This window comes from Bombus impatiens, unplaced genomic scaffold (genome assembly GCF_000188095.3).
Source record: "Bombus impatiens unplaced genomic scaffold, BIMP_2.2 scf_0051, whole genome shotgun sequence".
NCBI lineage: Eukaryota > Metazoa > Arthropoda > Insecta > Hymenoptera > Apidae > Bombus > Bombus impatiens.
The window spans coordinates 181,487-199,648 of record NT_176470.1 but is presented as its reverse complement, the minus strand read 5'-3'; the positions used below and the strand labels follow the sequence as shown (position 1 = coordinate 199,648).

The following is an 18,162-nucleotide window of genomic DNA, read 5'->3' as shown; positions in this document are numbered from 1 at the left end:
ATGATTAAGAATTTAATGAATCTTTTAAATAAAATATAAAACATAATAAATTTATAAATAGTATTTTATATTTTATAATTATGTTCCTTTCCTATGTTAACTAAAAAATATTTTTAATGTTTTTACAATTTATCATATAAATTTTCATATAAATTTTTATTCAGTAGATTTAATTGTATTTTGACATATTTTTTATACATTAAAAGCAATGATATTAAGTTAATATTATGATAATATTATTTTATAATCTCTTATATTATGTGAAAATAAGCATACATGCGTTCGTTTCTAATTAATACAATTAAAAATATATCACAATTATACATGTTATAATTATAATTATCTAATATGTTATTTGATCTTATGTGTTATATTATTTGAAAATAAAAGGTTTAATATCGATATACATATATCATATATCATTATTAGTAAAATTTATTTAAAAAAATATTATTTCAAATACATCTTATTTAAAATGAACATTATTGTAACCTATGAATATTATTAACTTTATTTTAATACTTTACGAAACATGATATTAGATAGTTGTTAATTGTATATAAAGAGAGTATATACATAAATATTGTACAAAATTCCTAATTGAATAGAATAAATTTTATTCTTTTATTGTTACTTTCGAGTAATTTATCAATATATTGTTGAATATCTACGACCTTTTCTAATATTAGCAGTTGAGGCATCTATATCTATAAATCGAGTGACATGTAAGTAAAACAACATTTCGAGTTTCGAGATTCGAGTTTATTATTTTCTTTTGGTAAATATAAAAGTGCAAAAATAACCGGATTCCAAATCATTATAATTATTGTGAACGCATCGAAAGGTTTAACCAAATTTCAATTGGTTTATGAACGCGAACAAGTTAAGTATGTGCATAAGGTAGAATGTGTGAATGCGCCGATGCATAATACACCATCTCATTTATTCAGTATTTCATATATATCATTTGTTGATGCTATCACTTTTTGTGTATTTTTATGTGCTGTCGATTTTCGACGAAACGTAGCGCATATCCTACACTATCAAGATTAAAAAGATTGACGGAAAAACGGAACTAGTATCAACGCACCTCGTTCACGGACGGTCGGACGTTGTCATTTGAAAACGGAAGCCATCTTGTGGCCGAGCCTCTCATATCATACAGGGAATAATAGTTCAGCGACTATTTGTTCCGTAAAATTGTTCCGTATATTTTCCATTACGTCCAGACTATGCATGAATTATTGTATCACATGTTTACATAGCCATGGCTGCGACGAGAAAGTTGCAAGGTGAGAAGAAAATGTTTCCAGCATGTTTACATTCAGAAATTTTGTTATGGGTCTGTACTACTACAACTTTGATTCCACTCTTGCCTCGCGCTCTGCAATTCTCTGCCACATTAAACGTTTGTATTTTGCGATCAGTAGTAGCCTATTTTTAACTCGCGTTATCTACTCTTGCAAGCAGCCTTCTGTGTCTGACAGTTGGTACAGGTTGTCAGGGTATGACGAACTGGTGTGTTCTGCTTGAACTTTTCATATGTTTCTTTAATGCAAGTTATTTTTTCTTGCATGTACTGTATTTATGACAGTCTCATACTGCTTCTTTATGTCAGAATAACCTTTAAAATAGTTCTATATATTATTTCCACAACACATACATATAATGATACAAGATATAACATATGTAATGCTTTTGTCGATATAAGCTTTTCAATATATATATTGCCTGGTAAACTATACTTTCAATTCATAACTTACTTTGAATTCTTTTACCGATAATTAAGGAGAATTGTTTGCCAGAAATAAATTATTTTTGTTATTTTGGGTCATGTTTTATCATACTTATTAATGTTATAACTTGATTGGTCGTAGTCAAATATATCATTTAGGTTTTATATACGTATGTAACAAATTATCAAAGTAGTTACTACATGATGCATTTTATTACATGTAACACACTAACAACAATTACTAATTTGTATGGGATTTAATAATAATTATGGTACTTTATATGTAAACAAATTTGTATGCAATAATAAATGAATTTCAAAAATTTAATCTATGTTTCTATATCTCAAGTAAATGATATATGTAATGTGTGACATATATTTATTATCTTAACTAAAATATATTTTTTAAATTCTAGGTGAAATAGATCGGTGCCTTAAAAAAGTAACGGAGGGTGTAGAGACATTTGAAGATATTTGGCAAAAGGTTCATAATGCTACAAACAGCAATCAGAAGGAGAAATATGAAGCAGATCTCAAGAAAGAAATCAAAAAACTTCAAAGGTTACGTGATCAGATTAAAACCTGGCTTGCATCAGGTGAAATTAAGGATAAAAGTACGCTTCTTGAATATAGAAAGTTAATTGAAACTGTAAGTATATTTTGATATAGAATTGAAACTGCAAGAATTCTTACATGTTAATTTTTAAATGTAATACATTTTCGTTAGCAAATGGAAAGGTTTAAAGTTGTGGAGAGAGAGACGAAAACAAAAGCTTATTCGAAAGAAGGATTAGGAGCTGCTCAAAAACTTGATCCAGCTCAAAAAGAACGAGAAGAAGTTAGCAATTGGCTTGCAAATTCAATAGACGCTTTAAACCTTCAGGTATGAAATATGATGATGTTTAAACAGACTGGAAAATATTTTGTTAAAACTAAAACGCGTTGATGATTTCAATGCAGCTGGATACATTTGAATCCGAGATAGAATCATTACTCGCAGGAAAGAAAAAAAGATTAGATAAAGATAAGCAGGATAGGATGGATGAATTAAAAGCAAAACTTGATAAACATCGTTACCATATCCGTAAATTGGAAACATTGTTACGCATGTTGGACAATATGTCTGTTGAAGTTAACACTGTAAGTTTATTAATACAAAGATATAGTTATTTGACTGTATTAATACCTTGAAAGCTTATAATTATTTAATCTTTTAATTGGTTTCACAGATTAAGAGGATAAAAGATGATGTAGAGTATTATATCGAATCCTCGCAGGAACCTGATTTCGAGGAAAATGAATATATCTATGATGATATTATTGGTCTCGATGAAGTTGAACTGTCTGGAGTTGGTATTCCCTCATCAGCAACTACAGATAGTAATAATAGCAACGAAACTGGAGGTACACCAACCTCAACTAACTCTGGTACTTCACCCATACCATCACCTCCATTGAGTTCTACCATGCATAACCATTCAAGTGATAGTTCTACGGATAATGACAAAAAAACGAAGGTATGTAATCTTAAGTAAGATCATGATGACAACACCGATGTTTCATTACATGTATATGAGTATCGATAACTATGATATAGTGAACGAATTTTTATTGCATACTTTAATTTCAGCCTGTGAAACCAACAGCAGTCAGGCCATTATTAAATTCACAGGCGAGCATTCCAACCACGGGAAGCACTGCCACCATAAAATCGAATTTATTATCAAGCAGCACTCCAAGCAAGACCATTCCCATGACACCTAGCCATAGCTCGCCTAGTTCTACAAGTAATCACATTGCTACAACTAATGCTGGCAATTTTGCTACAGTAGCTGCATCACATACTAATTCACAAGCCATCCATTCTACCTCTAGTAAGACATCTTGTAAGTATATTGTAAAAATGATTGACTATCATAAGGACGATTAACGATAATATTATGACTCGCTTTTAACATTTTCAGCTCATAGCAGTGAAAATGGTTTATTGTCATCATCGTCTGCGTCTAGTGTTACCTCGAATGTGCCACAAACAACCTCGCAGCAGCACAGTAATCCAGTGCCCATACAGACGACACACGTGTTGCATAATCAACAAAATCAGAATCACAGCAGCGAAACTGAAATGACAACGCCGATCCCACCATCTTCTTCGCCACAGTCGTCAGTCAGCAGTAGATCTTCACCTTTGCCCGCAAATTCCTGCTCGCCAGCGCCATCCACTGCCAATGGTCTCATCCCTAAGCTTCCTGATGGCATGTCCTCTTTGAAATCTATAGCCCAACAAGTAATTGTCCGAGCAGGTTTGGACATACCGCCGTCCGAGTCGAACAGAAACATCTTTGACACTGCTAAGGCGAACAATAATAACAGCAAAGTCACCGTGGATACACACATTCCTCCTATTCTTAGCGTTGCGCCTCTCGGGCCAGTACCTCTTCAGAAAGAACACCAGTTGCAGTTCCAGTTGTTGGAGGCCGCCCACTACCATCTGCCTGTACCGTCTGATTCTGAACGTTTACGATATTATTTACCAAGAAATAGGTGTGACACACCTTCTTATTATACACAGGTACCATTATACTATCTATCGTGTAATTATATAAATTCAGCTGAGGTTTACGTGCAAGTGTTTGGGATTTGGTACCGTTCACTTCTTTCCTCACGCGACATTATATGATCCAATTTGTAGATATGATACTTTTGGTCAATAACGAAATGTAATATCGATTGTTTGAGAGAAAATTGACCTGCTAATGCGTTTTTCAGCGCTATTGCATACCACTTAGTAGAGAGATGACAAGTTCATGCCAGTTCAACTGTGGCTATCCTGATTTTAATATTATTTATTTTTTGAAGATATATAGTAAATTAATTTTTAATTTCTTTCTACTTTTGTTCATATGTACTTTATTCTATGTTAGAGTCAACTTCCCCATTCGGATACTGTGGAGTTCTTCCAACGTCTTTCAACGGAAACGTTGTTCTTCATATTTTACTACATGGAAGGTTCTAAAGGCCAGTACCTGGCTGCGAAAGCTCTAAAGAAACAAAGTTGGAGGTTTCATACAAAATATATGATGTGGTTTCAGAGGCACGAAGAACCCAAAGTGATCAACGAGGAATATGAACAGGTTAATAACATAAAATATTAAGTCATGATAATTAAAAATCGATGATAAGATTTGAATATACGTTGTACTATGCAGACTGGTACTATGTAAAATATAATTGTTTCAGGGAACCTACATTTATTTCGATTATGAAAAATGGGGACAGAGAAAAAAGGAAGGTTTTACATTTGAGTACAAGTACTTAGAGGACAGAGATCTGAATTAACAGTCCTGTTGCTTGTGGAATCTCTGAATACACTATTTCTGTACCGGTATCGTCAAAAATCGAAAAAACAGATTTTATTTTTTGCAATTCTATATTTTCACAAAATATAATTTTATTTATTGGTAAAGAGTATCTCAGAAAAAAGTAAATGAAACAAAAACGAAAGAAAAGCTCGTGCATAACAGGCAATGAAGATACTTCATTATATTTTGACATTGTGATATTCCTTTTTGAAAAACAGAAAAGCAAAATATGAATCACGCAATTGAAAGAAACAAAAGCGCAACTAACGAAACAAAGGAGTAAGTTTATCGGGGACAATGTAACTATAAGATATAATGAATTGAAAGCACCAGAAACACACTTTTAATATTTTAGTGTGTGGTGTGTGATACAAGAGGAAGAAGTTATACTCGCTGGCGACTGACTCGTAATACCAGTACAAACATGTGTGCGGCCCATCTACCGTTTAGCGGTAAGGTGGAGGGCGCTCATGCTATGGTATGTCTTAATGTTAGATTATAAGTAGCCTTTTTGTATAAAGTATATTGAGATATAAAACCCTTAAAGTGAATTACTGTACAGAATGTGTAGAAATAGTGAATAATAATATTATGGAATATATTTTATTTCTCATTTAAATGAAACTTAAGTTGTTTCAATTTTTGGCATCTGACACATCTCTGACACCTTGCATTCAGAACATTCCATCCATTAGATTTCTGCCCTCGACCAGGTTACTTACAGATATATTCTAACAATTTAAATACGAGTCTTAAAACTCGTCGTCGAAGTCAAAATGGTTTTATTATGTATTTAAAGTAGCTTAATTTACTAGTTGTTTCTCTAATGCACACCCTGTCGATTCAGGAGATTTTGATTTTATTAGTATTCTAGCAACTTTTACGTACTACATACTGTGTTTATCAAATGATGATTCGTGATAATTATTGTGCATATGTATTTATAAATTAATAAAATAGGGGGAGAGAGAGAGAGAGAGAGAGAGAGAGAATAAGAGCGAATGAGAAATAAAGCCATACTGTACGAATTTATTTATTATAAATTGTCGATACTGGTTACGGTGAAGCATCTTTGATAAAAAGTAAAAGAAAAAGATTCTCACTAATTTGACACACATGTACATATATGTATATTTCCTTGTACCTTTAATCTTTAACGTTTAATTGTTAAATGATGCAAGACAGTATCGGCATTTGAAATAAATAATTTCAGACAAAGACAAAGCTTTTGCTTCAATCTTTGAAGCAATTGCCTGCATACGTGTTATTCATCATTACAAAAGCCTTCGACAACGAGATTAGACATATTGCATTCGTTAGTAATAAAAAACAAAAGTTGAGATTTCTCACCTGATCTAGCTTTAGGATGATGATTAAACTTATTGAACAAAGGATAGATATATTCTAAGCAGATACTCTTGTTATGAATGGAAATTGTGACGACCACTATATTTGCATGATAGTATCTGCCTATGGTGTTCTATTTGTTTTCATTTTTTTTTAATTTACATTAAAGGCACTATTCGATAAAATCGTATCGAATAATCGTATTTCTTGAGAAACCAATGTGTTGTAGTAAATGTTGATTTATAAGTTGTAATGTGTTTTAGGTTTATTCCTAACATGTTTTGCAAACATTCTGCAACATAGTTGTACACCATCCAATTTCAATGACCCTTTAATGGTGTTCAATATTTTAACATATATCGAAGGTGTCATGCTTGTTAACGGTACATTAACGGAAGTTAGGTCTATAAGAATTGCAGTTTATATTACAGCATTTTAATTAGCATACTTTACAGTGAAAACTAAGTAGATACAAGTTACAACATCAAGCATTTTTCACTTTCTGCAGCATTATATTATTCTTCGGTGCACCTTTGATGAAAATCGTTTTGCAGTTTCTAATGTGTAGAAACAGATAAAATGCAAAAGATAAAGAATAAGGATTTGTTGCTACTTTATACAGTTAAATGATACTGTAGCTTTTAAATGTTGCATTATTATTTTAAAGGTAAAGTGGAGCGTTATTGTTCCTGGATATTTTGTACGATGAAAACATGTACAATGTTAATTTATGATTTTTTATAGAGATTTGAGAGAAAAATCTAACAAATTTTATAATTGAGTGCAGTGTATAATATTTTTGCATTTGTTATGAGATTTTTATTATTTTTTCAATATATCAAATACTTTTAATCTTTGTCTTGCATTTTTTGAGAAATAGAATTCCATTTTAATTTAGACAAAAATATACAAGTAGAAAATTGAATTGGATGTACATCTTGGTGATTGTTCCGTAGTATCCTTTCATTAATATCAGCAAATAATGCAGCAAATTTTTAATTATTGTGATTTTGAATAATGTAATTTACACTATTCTTATCCAGATAAAGATGTTTGCTCAATGCAAAAAAATTATTACGATAGAACAATAGTTTCTTATGTATTAAAAATTTTCCCTTATTTTACAATCTCTGAATAGTAGTTTACAACTGCTTGGTCAGATTTATTAGCTTGATGGTAATAAATTTACACAGCGGTAATCATCAAAGGAATCCATTTTCGCCGTTTTAATGCAGATAAATACTCGAATGTCGCAAAAGGGAGTAAATGTGGTTTTGTAAATTAGCAGTTATTTAAGGATCTTAATACAAACTATGAGTTTGAAATAGAGATACATGAAATACATAAGAGGGGAATGGTGGTATGATTTATAAAAACAAACAAATAACAATGCCAATAAAAACAAATACTATCTTGCATTTCTATTATTTATTAAGGAAAAGTAAATGTACTTGATAAGGCAGTTAGACCGTTTAACCCTTTTTGGCCCTTCCTTTATTTTTGCCTTTTATCCTTTTTCTGACTCCCATAGATTGTTCTGTATCATCCTCCTCATTGTCATCTTGACGCTTCTTTCGTTTACCTAATTTTTTACTGTCCTCGATATCTTTCATTTCCTAAAATATGATAGTGTTTGTAATTATTACTATCATTATCGTTGTTGTTACTATTAATATCGTAGCAATAATCAAATAGTAAATAACTAATTGTACCATTTTTACAATACGTTGTGCTTCAGCTACTCTTTCTTGGAGCACCATTACTTCTTCTTCTTCAGTCGGATATAATGGTAATTGTTTTGATATCAATTGCTCTATTCTTTGATACAATTCTACGTCATACTGTGTTACAAACGTAATGGAACGACCAGAACGACCAGCACGTGCAGTACGTCCAACTCTATGTATATAATCTTTACTATGTGTAGGTATATCGAAATTTATTACAATATCTACATGAGGAATATCGAGACCCCTATAAAAAGAAACATATATCACGAAAAAAATTAAATAAGCTGAATATCATATACTTACCTGCTAGCAACATCTGTGGAAATAAGTATAGATCGATTTTTCGCCTTGAATTTAGTAAGTGCAGCTATTCTCTTATTCTGTGACATCTGTCCATGCAAAGGAACAGCAGTAAAGCCCAAATTTCGTAAAAGAAGAGCAGTTCTAACTGTATTGTTGCAAGTCGCACAAAATATCATAAAACTGTTACCTGCTAATTCATTTAAGATATGTACGAGATATACATCCTGCAATATGAAATTTTATTGTAAAAAGAAAATTTCTACAAAAATGAAAAAATTATTTTTGCTTGTACCTTGAATTTAACTGGGATAAAAATATAATATTGTTGTAATTTTTCAACAGTTTGGTACTTTGTTGAAACTTCCACTTTAACAGGGTTTCGCAAAGATGCTCTCTGTAATTTCTGAACCTTTTTAGTCATTGTTGCAGAAAACAACAATGTTCTTCTTTCTCGAGGAATTACCCTTAAAATTTTATCTACTTCAACTTCAAAATCCATATTCAAAATTCGATCTGCCTCATCCATAACCTTTTAAAAGATTGGAACAATAGGTACATCAATTTTTTTATCACGTGTATATAATAAAACTATTACTGTTACTTACCAAGAATTTTAAAGAACGTAGATTAAAACCTTTTGTGTTTTCCAAGTGATCAACTAATCTACCTGGAGTGGCAATTAAAATATGTGGCTTTTTTGCCAATAACAATGCCTGAGACATCATGTCCATTCCACCTACTATTACTGCACATTTTACTCCAATACTTGACCCTAGAATAAAATAACATTATATATAATAATCATGAGTACATTATTCTAAATTACTACAAAATGAAATATTTGCATTACCTAGAGCTTCAAATTGTTCTGATATTTGGAAGGCTAGTTCTCTGGTAGGTGTTAAAATTAAAGCAAAATATCTTTGTGGATTTTCTAACAGTGCCTGTAATATAGGAATAGCAAAGGCTGCAGTTTTACCAGAACCAGTTTCTGCTAATCCTATTACATCTTTACCTAATAAATTTTAAATTCAATTTGACAAAAAGTACTTCAATTTAATTCTAGTTCTTTTATTTTTCATATATATATATGTCTATTTCTCTTTTCATTTTACCTTCAAGGGTTAACGGAATAGCTTCACATTGAATTTTTGTAGGTGATTTCCATTTTAAATCTTCACATGTTTTACACAATGTGTCTACGATCCCCTAGAAATATTAACAATTAACATAATATTAATGAAATATTAACATAATATTTGTATTTTATTTATATTCTTTCTAAAAGAATAAAGTATTTAAAATATATATTAATGAATATTAAATATTGAATAATTATTAACCATGTATTTTAGATACTGCAAGAATATAATAATATGAAATGATGATAAAGATAAATTTTATATATATTTTTAAATATATTTATTTTAAGTAAATATAGAGCGCAATTCAAGTAAATTTCAAATATAATATTAATTTTTAAATGTTATATTCTTATAATTACGAATATATTTTTGTATTATTACGTTAAATAATTTATTCAATCGTTACATTAAGTTTAATGTATATGTGATTATAAAAGGACATATGGAGTACTTTTTTGTTTTGATTAGGTTAGATGTGTGTTACAGACATTTTTAAACTTACCAAATCTTTCCATGTCAGTTCCTTTACATTTTCTTGTTCCTGTTGTTTTGTTGGATTACTTTCTTCCATTTTGTAATCATTAATATACTATATTAATAGTAATGACAATAAATTTTTAATTTTACACACACTTTGTAACTTGTTCCTCACAAGTTTGAAAACATTTACGCTAGAAATTAGCAGAGAAGAAATGAGAGTGCTCACACCCGTAGTTCTAGTTGTTTCATATTACAGGTGCTGCCACCATGCGGCCAAGTGCTGAGTTTAATTGACATTAGGATATACAAGAACCTATAAAATTAGGGATCTGCCCTGTTTAGTTCCATTCTAGCATAGATAAGAACGTATTGAGTAACAGAAGTTGAAATATATTTACTAATAGTAGTATTAATAATCAAATAATATATCATAACGGCATTTTTATTAATACGTACCATATTTTATGTAATAATAGCAATCTTACACGTGTAACACATAAAAGCTTTTCATTAAGAACATAATTTTATTCGTAATTGTTAACGAACGTTGTTTTAAATATGTTCTCTATTTCTCAATTTCATCAACTTAAAAGTTGAAAGAATGCTATACTTAAGTTTGTTTCAGGGATCTCTGTAGCACCTGTAGAGAGAGATACAAGACATCTCAAGGTACACAGAAGGTATTGAAAGTTTTGAAATGTAAATTTATTTCATAAGATGTCCCCCTCCCCCGTTTATTTTAGATTTATTGTAGGTTTTTATATAAATAATAATTCCATATCTCCGATTATATAGTTTAAATGTGATGTACAATTAGATAGGACAGTAGGGTGGTTTTAAATGAAATTAAATTTTTGGATAGGTAGGGTATTTTTTAAATTATTATGTAGTAATAGTTAATGCATACGTAGTAACAATGTAATAGTAATAACGCGGAATAGATGATTTTTTGTTTGTCTTTGACTCTCAGTTATTCTACATTGTCAGGACAATAAATGTAAAATATTGTTGCAAATTCAAAATAGTATCTCATATAACGTTATACGATTAATTTGAAATTTAATTGAAATTTTGTTTTCAGGGAGGGTATCCATGTGCAGGCAACCTCCACGTAGTGAGACCCGGGCTATCATTTTTATTTGACATATAATTACTAATTGTATTATATTATATGATATTACTATGAATTATATAGCAAGTAATATGAGCTAATTGACTGCTATTGCGATTATGTTTTTATAGGTCCTATCAATTCCTTCAATGATTCTAGGAGTATCCGAAGGAGAGCTTTCCGTTAAAGTTAAGGAGGATTCGCGCCCGAGGAGACATCAAAAAAGAAGGACGCAAGTCTCAAAAATCAAAAAGGAGGGCGAAGAGCAGTTGGGATTTCCTCAACGGCAGAAATTTATTTATTCTCTTCGTTTTTTGTTAATAAATTATTATATTCTGACATTTTATAATACTTTTAATACTGTTTTATATTATCGTTGTCGTCGTGCAGAAATATAGTAAACAATTAATTTCTCTTTCTTACAATTAGTTTCATTATTGCACGATTTTGTCATTATTATATTTGTCCATCTTGGATAGAAAAGCAGATATGAGCTTTCCTGTAGGACTGTACAATTAAATAGGTTCTTCTTGTAGCGTGGAAATCAATAGCTTCTTGTCTATGCTAGTGTGCAACCAAACAGGACAGATCCCTAATTTCTTGTATAAGCTAATATCAATTAAATTCAGCAATTGGCCGCATGGTGCAGCACTAGTCCGGGAATAACCAGGTCTATAAGCGTGAGTACTCTCATTTCCTCTCTGTAATTAGTATACCTAGAACCTGCTACAATTTATGCTTACTGATTAAATATTTAATATAGAGTATTTAAGTATTTTCTAAGCGCTTGTATATTAATGGGGCAATTTTACATATTTTTGTCTTGTAAGCATTGAAAAATTTGTATATTTTATTTCTGTAATGGTTCTACATAGATAGTATATAGAAAAGCGAAAGAGATGGGGGAAATGAAATGTGAGAAAAAAGAAAAAGGAAGGAACATGCATGATTGGTTCGAAGTCTAGTAACTTATTGCGTATCCGCCTTGATACGCAAAACATATTATTGTGAATCGGCGATATTATCTTTTAACGACAATTTTAAATATTGTGGAATTTCAATATTTTAACTTATATGTGAATTTATGCAAATTTACGTTTAATACCATATATTATATTTTATGCTTTTTGCTGCGTAAATGTGTTTATGTTGTATTACCGGGGTAAATAAGGAGATCGCCGGTGCTTATCGTTGGTAATTCGCTTACTTTTGACTGAATTTCTCCCATAAGCATCGGCGATCACCATATTTTTCTATAGTTACGTAATATAGAGTGCACAAAACGAAGTTAAAGATACGATCACAAGTGGCGCTGTTGCATTGAATGTTCTACAATGGTGGCTGTGGTTTACCGTTTATTTCGTAATAAGTTTGTTTAAAAGAGGTTTTCGAAAATTCTGTCTGTATTCATTGATCCACCGATTTTTCTGTATGAACGTGAACCGGCGGTAGTGATGTCCACATACACATTCTCACAGAAGATACTTACACCCATACCTCCGGAGAAAGGTAGTTTTCCACTCGATCATGAGGGTGTCTGCAGGAAGCTTATGATCAAATATATGCGTTGTTTGATCGACAATAAAAACGAAAACACAATGTGTCGAAATGTTATAAAGGATTATCTTGGTTGTCGGATGGATAATGAGCTTATGGCGCGAGAGGATTGGTCTAATCTCGGTTTTTCTGATGAGGTCAAGGAGACATAACAGCAGCGATTTATTACTAATCGATTGTCGCGACGTTGTAGATCACCGCTCTTATCACTTAACTGGTATTTATGAACTTTTTCGCTGGTCATTCTTGTTTCACTTTAGAAAATACTACCACGAATTTTAAGAATATATTTACAAATTTTTAGCAACATATAACTTACGTATGTACATCAGAAATTATAAATAATATATATATAAGTATTTATGTATTTGTTGAAATGATTTGTGAACGACGATGATTCGACATTATCAATAGAGAATTTTGTCTGATATGCAGCCAAATTAAAGTGATTGCAGTGCAGTGAAGAGACTTGGAAGCAAATTATTAAATATTCAAAATAAACTGTTAGAAATAATAATACATTTAATATAGAGAGTAATACATTTAAGAGGAAGAGAAATTATTGTTGATCTCATACGATATTGATTTCTTTTAATTAGAGTTTTCAGTTAATCAATGTAATTTAGACATTCTGCATCAGAAGGCCTAATATATAGGGATATATCTTTCAATATTGTTGTAATTTCACATTGTCCGTTGATATAACCGATAGAACAGAACTAAATAACACGTTAGACAAAGAAGCAAACGTAAATTTGTGAAAATGTCAAGCACCTCTAGAAAAAAAATACTAATTGGTTGTACTGGTAGCGTTGCAACAATTAAATTGCCACAATTAGTAGAGAAGTTATGGCAGAATAATTTGGATGTAAGGGTAGTAGTCACTGAAAAGGCTAAACATTTCCTGAAAGAAGCAGAACTGCCTCCAGGAATTCAAGTATTATCTGACACTGTAGAATGGGCAGCTTGGCAAGATAGAGGCGATCCTGTATTACATATTGATCTAGTAAAGTGGGCTGATTTATTTTTAATCGCTCCACTAGATGCCAATACCCTTGGTAAAATAGCCAGTGGCATATGCGATAATATCTTAACTTGTGTCGCACGTGCCTGGGATCCATTGAAGCCTTTGATTTTTTGTCCCGCAATGAATACAAAAATGTGGGAACATCCTGTTACTGCACCACAGGTATGTAGTATGATATTTAAATATATAATATTCTTCATATATATTATACATAAATATCTCTTTTTAATCATATTTATGGTTTAAGTTAACTGGATTTAAGATCGGGCAATTTTTTATCATAGAATTAATCTCCAAAGTAGCGGTTATGGGAAAAGTTTTGTAGCGTTTTAATTAAATTAGACAAGATAAGCAACGAAAATCTGTTATGGTGGAATTACTCGAATTTAATTTGTTGTCTTTATGGTTTACTAACATAGAATAGTAAAAATTTGAAAAAAAAGAACCTGGGGAACTTGAAAAGTTTGTTAGAAAAGAAACGCTTTAATAGAATTTATTAAACATAAATCTACAGTATTGTGTGATTAAACTTGATTATTCTTATCTTTTCTTAGATAGCTCTGTTAAAGTCTTGGGGATATAAGGAGGTTACATGCATTTCTAAAACTCTTATGTGTGGCGATGTAGGAATGGGTGGAATGGCAGAAGTAGACAATATCGTTCAAACTACATTGAGGTTGGTTAATCCTTGGGACCCATATTCGCCGCCGGATTTGCGCCTTTAGCATCAGGAAGTTAAAGTGAAACATTCAACGAAGCTTTATCGTCATACGTATAATATGTGAAAAATTTTGCGAAGAAAAGATATTTAAAAGCGAAAGAATAACGCGTACTATGGTGAAATTTAAATAATTTATGCTCATAGTGAAATTCGAGTTCAGTCGCAAGTATTGACTTGTAAGATTACGCTTTCCCGAGGACACTATGTCGCGATATTTTGCTGCTCAAACGAAACGTCTAAAACAATTGCTTTAAGAAGAGTAAATAAAGTCCGTTAATAGAGTCCGTTTGTTCACTCGCCAAAGTAAAATGTAAAAAATTGTAAAAAAGTTCTGTTAACATATCGTTCAACACAGTAAATAAATATGTACATGTTTTTGCTAAATATATGAGTTAAATGAGATAACATAATTTAAGGTTCCCTTGGTCTTTCTTTCTTTTTAAAAACAACTTCTCGCTTCGTATATTTTATAATTTACAATTAAGCTGTTCATGCAGCGAAAAGAGTCTTTTGGAAAGATAAAAAATTCACAAATTGGGATAAATCATCGTTTATTATTAAAATTTTCGTTAAAATTATTTAAAAATTACTTTATTAAAATTATTTTATATATACTCGGTATAAGGAAAACGGTGTGCGTGCGTGCGCGCGCGCGCGCGCGTTGTGTATTTGTTTGTTTAGGTGTTAAAATTTGGGGCGCGTATGGATATACGCACAAATATTTATACACGACTTCACATAAATATCACAGTTTACAAATATTTATTAAAATACGCTATAAAAAATATCCCGAGGAAGAAGGTCGATCGTGACGATGCGTTGTTCGAGGCCATGATTTTTGATTTTCTTGGATAACTTTCCACATCGTTCGTTTCCAATTCCGGAGGGCAGTCCATCCAAAACGGGGCTGATAATTTTTGCTTTTCGTGTGCAACCTTCATTCTTTGATCGTCGAATTCCCAAAAGCCTTTCCCCTTGAAAAAGTATGTTTTGCCTAAAAGATATACACGTTTTATCATTATTATCATATAGCGATTACATATATTTGATATTGTTATTATCACAATCGATTGCAGGAATACAGACCATCTCTCCATTGGAAAACAGCGTCGATGTCTGTTCCAACACCAGCGAACATGCTTATATTTCTTGGATAGTCGAGTTCTATGTGGTTTACCGATTCATCAAACCTGTACGAATATCACAATCGTTAAATTTAATTTTCATAATCATTAAATTAAATCCGATTTATATCATTTATTTCCGCTTAATATAATTTTCGCCCGTTTCAAAGTTATGTGTCGATGTTATATATATGTTCTAATTTCATTTTAACTTTGATATCAACCGCAGATAAAACATTTTTGTTCCATACCTCCAATACTCGGATCCACTAAAGAAGTAAGTTCTTCCATTGTGTCCCCAAATCATCGCACCGTCGATTTTTTCCAATGACTCTGGCAATCCCAGTTTAGTTAATGGTTTTGGATAACCCGGTTCGAGATTGTTGGCGTTGAAAACATAGTACCTTTTGCCAATAAAGAATACGATTTTCTTGTCTGGCCTCTCGTACACCGCATCAACGTGATCGATGTTCTCAGGTAGGTTAAACAAACGCGTGATCTCCGCTGGATATCCCTCGTATAATCCTTGGTCACCGATTCTCCATAAATACTACGAAAGACACACATTACGATATTATTGGTATTACATTTCTTTATTTCTATTCGATCGCTGTATATCTCTTCTATTCTATATCGTCGAGAAACTTCTCAATAAAACATTTATCGATACATCAAACGTGCAAAAATGAAATTTCCATGCGTTCTCATTGGGCATGTTGAAAATTTGCAATTTCGTTCGACAACTTACTCGTCCTTTGAAAACAAAAATTTCCCTGCGAATAATGCTGATGGCATCGTAGCTGGTATCACATTTATCCGGTTTATCGTTTTTGGGTGTCGGCGTTGTCCATCGGTGCCTTGGCCTTTGCGTGTACGGTGTCCTGACGGTGGTGGTAGTGGTGGTGGTGGTGGTGGTGGTAGTGGTAGTGCTAGTGGTACTAGTGGTAGTAGTGGAGGTGGTGTGATGTTTGTGAGGTTTGTGAGGCCTCTGAGGTCTGTCCTCCGGCCTCTCTGGTCTCTCTGTTCTGTAATCCGGCTTTTGAGGGTAGCGATCAGGGCGGCGAGGCCTGTCGTCGTTTGGATAGTGATTTGGCCTGGTTGGTCGTGTTCTCCATGGTCTGTACGTCGTCCCAACGCTTGTCGTAGTTGTCCGGGCCGTTGTAGGTCGTTCCGGAGGTGGCGGACCACCTGGTATCTTGGCCCAGAGCTTCTCTTCGGGTGCACCTGTAACACGATCACCAGGTACTCGTTAAACGACTATCACGCGGATAATAAATTGATCGTTGGCTCGAATTATTTTAACGTCTATTAAAATCGGAAATAAAGTATAGTTTAAAAAATCCAGGACTTTTAATATTTCTTTTTTCGCTTCTTATTCGATATGGCGTCGAACGATCGATAAAATAAGTCAAAAGTAAAAATCGATAATTGCGTGTATTCAGTAGCAAAATATTGGATAAGTAGCTGTAGATACAATTTAATTGATATACACCAATAATTCGAGTCGTTTCGCACAGATCGATAAAACTGGAATGAAAGGCACGATATGTCGTAAGTCGTTATCTTCTTAGAAACATATGCAGAGACGTAAAGATTTACTATCCCGTGAAGATGGTTCAGTCCTGAATTCATTTTCAATACGAAAGGAGAAGAGAAAAGCGTATTTTATGTTTCAAAATTGAATCGATTCAACGCATCTTTCACGGCAATACTTTTTAATGCCGAAACAAACATCTATTTCCGTATCTCGATATCAAACGCAACGTCAGCTTTCCACCTAACTAACCTAACCCCAACCAGACGTAAAATCGGATTACATTATCTGCACAGAACTATTTTTAATTTTAATTTGGAATAAGAAAACAAAGGCGAACCTCGAGCTATTTGTGTGTTCCAATCGTGTACAAGATGTAATTTCATTTTTTCATTGTTTCAAACACATGTAAAAATCGTTGTTAATTTGTTATTTCTATGTTAAATGATAAATGACGTGGTAGAACTTTTAAAGTGGAAGTTGTTCGCAGAACACGCCTTTCGGTGATCAAAGTTTTTAGATATTCTGCGAGCTGTGTCACTGCAGATGTTCCAAGCTGTAACTGCAAAACTTTCCATTTAAACCAAAAGTATATCGCGCACGTACTTTTATGGAGATATTACTGTTTACCAAATTACCATATAAAATTGAAAAATATCCTATTTAGGATAGGATTAATTAGAATTAATTAACTCGAGAAGTGTCTTTGACTTAAGGTCGAAGACGACAACAGTCTCTGAGAATTTCCACGAGATATCACTTCATCCATGTTGTTACGAAAAACATTGTAATTGGAATTTTGAAAGTGTCGTCACTGTAATCAGATCGATAGTTAAAGAGATGATGTTAGACGGGTAAGTTTTTTCATTTTCATTCTCTGTCTGTTTATTCGTTTCTCTAATCTCTCCCTCTCTCCCTCTCTCTCTCTCTTTCTATCTTCACCACAGCAGCCGCGTGCAGATTCCGTTCGCTAATTGGTAGCTCCC

At 32.3% G+C, this 18,162-nt stretch overlaps 5 protein-coding genes across 10 annotated transcripts in view; 3 read left to right on the top strand and 2 right to left on the bottom strand.

Moving 5' to 3' along the window:
* Positions 1-749: 749 nt before the first annotated feature.
* On the top strand, positions 750-5,721 carry LOC100749312 (CCR4-NOT transcription complex subunit 3). 2 transcript variants are annotated; one of them, XM_033324451.1, is made up of 10 exons: positions 750-1,292; positions 2,152-2,384; positions 2,463-2,618; positions 2,696-2,875; positions 2,965-3,252; positions 3,366-3,621; positions 3,700-3,966; positions 4,039-4,307; positions 4,660-4,869; positions 4,976-5,721. In XM_033324451.1, the coding sequence occupies exons 1-10, from the start codon at positions 1,268-1,270 to the stop codon at positions 5,072-5,074; spliced, it is 1,983 nt and encodes a 660-aa protein (XP_033180342.1). In that variant the 5' UTR covers positions 750-1,267; the 3' UTR covers positions 5,075-5,721. The 2 variants fall into 2 exon arrangements, with proteins under 2 accessions (XP_033180342.1, XP_003485377.1); XM_003485329.4 differs by having other exon boundaries at positions 751-1,292; positions 3,700-4,307.
* A 2,131-nt stretch (positions 5,722-7,852) lies between these two features.
* LOC100749430 (probable ATP-dependent RNA helicase DDX47) lies at positions 7,853-10,354 on the bottom strand. Its single transcript, XM_003485330.4, has 8 exons — positions 10,125-10,354; positions 9,593-9,686; positions 9,328-9,492; positions 9,083-9,249; positions 8,770-9,006; positions 8,478-8,701; positions 8,157-8,418; positions 7,853-8,060 (listed from the first exon to the last, which is right to left on the bottom strand). Exons 1-8 carry the CDS (start codon positions 10,191-10,193, stop codon positions 7,917-7,919), a joined length of 1,362 nt encoding a protein of 453 aa, XP_003485378.1. The 5' UTR covers positions 10,194-10,354; the 3' UTR covers positions 7,853-7,916.
* A 2,076-nt stretch (positions 10,355-12,430) lies between these two features.
* Positions 12,431-13,506, top strand: LOC105681641 (cytochrome c oxidase assembly protein COX19). The gene is made up of 2 exons (XM_024371940.2): positions 12,431-12,987; positions 13,075-13,506. The coding sequence occupies exon 1, from the start codon at positions 12,668-12,670 to the stop codon at positions 12,920-12,922; it is 255 nt and encodes an 84-aa protein (XP_024227708.1). The 5' UTR covers positions 12,431-12,667; the 3' UTR covers positions 12,923-12,987; positions 13,075-13,506.
* On the top strand, positions 13,441-14,928 carry LOC100749193 (phosphopantothenoylcysteine decarboxylase). Of its 2 annotated transcripts, none has more exons than XM_003485328.3 (2): positions 13,441-13,959; positions 14,352-14,928. In XM_003485328.3, the coding sequence occupies exons 1-2, from the start codon at positions 13,534-13,536 to the stop codon at positions 14,520-14,522; spliced, it is 597 nt and encodes a 198-aa protein (XP_003485376.1). In that variant the 5' UTR covers positions 13,441-13,533; the 3' UTR covers positions 14,523-14,928. The 2 variants fall into 2 exon arrangements, with proteins under 2 accessions (XP_003485376.1, XP_024227703.1); XM_024371935.2 differs by lacking the exon at positions 14,352-14,928 and adding an exon at positions 14,045-14,232.
* A 329-nt stretch (positions 14,929-15,257) lies between these two features.
* Positions 15,258-18,162, bottom strand: part of LOC100749073 (matrix metalloproteinase-2) — a 109,200-nt gene continuing 106,295 nt past the window's right edge. For all 4 annotated transcript variants that reach the window (XM_012392614.3, XM_003485327.4, XM_033324453.1 and 1 more), the window contains 4 exons: positions 16,391-16,866; positions 15,894-16,192; positions 15,605-15,708; positions 15,258-15,512 (listed from right to left, as the gene is read on the bottom strand). In XM_012392614.3, the coding sequence (XP_012248037.1) occupies positions 15,271-15,512; positions 15,605-15,708; positions 15,894-16,192; positions 16,391-16,866 (1,121 nt within the window). In that variant the 3' untranslated portion in view covers positions 15,258-15,270. The remainder of the gene's footprint in view (positions 15,513-15,604; positions 15,709-15,893; positions 16,193-16,390; positions 16,867-18,162) is intronic.

Coding starts and splice junctions, on each gene's coding strand:
- LOC100749430 (XM_003485330.4), bottom strand. CDS start 10,193: ATGGAAGAAAGTAATCCAACAAAACAACAGGAACAAGAAAATGTAAAG. Junction 8,419..8,477: donor TCCACAGATGTTGCTAGCAG/GTAAGTATATGA, acceptor TTCTTTTTATAG/GGGTCTCGATATTCCTCATG. Junction 8,061..8,156: donor CACAACGTATTGTAAAAATG/GTACAATTAGTT, acceptor ATCATATTTTAG/GAAATGAAAGATATCGAGGA.
- LOC100749312 (XM_003485329.4), top strand. CDS start 1,268: ATGGCTGCGACGAGAAAGTTGCAAG. Junction 4,308..4,659: donor CACCTTCTTATTATACACAG/GTACCATTATAC, acceptor ATTCTATGTTAG/AGTCAACTTCCCCATTCGGA. Junction 4,870..4,975: donor TCAACGAGGAATATGAACAG/GTTAATAACATA, acceptor TAATTGTTTCAG/GGAACCTACATTTATTTCGA.
- LOC100749193 (XM_003485328.3), top strand. CDS start 13,534: ATGTCAAGCACCTCTAGAAAAAAAATACTAATTGGTTGTACTGGTAGC. Junction 13,960..14,351: donor ATCCTGTTACTGCACCACAG/GTATGTAGTATG, acceptor ATCTTTTCTTAG/ATAGCTCTGTTAAAGTCTTG.
- LOC105681641 (XM_024371940.2), top strand. CDS start 12,668: ATGTCCACATACACATTCTCACAGAAGATACTTACACCCATACCTCCG.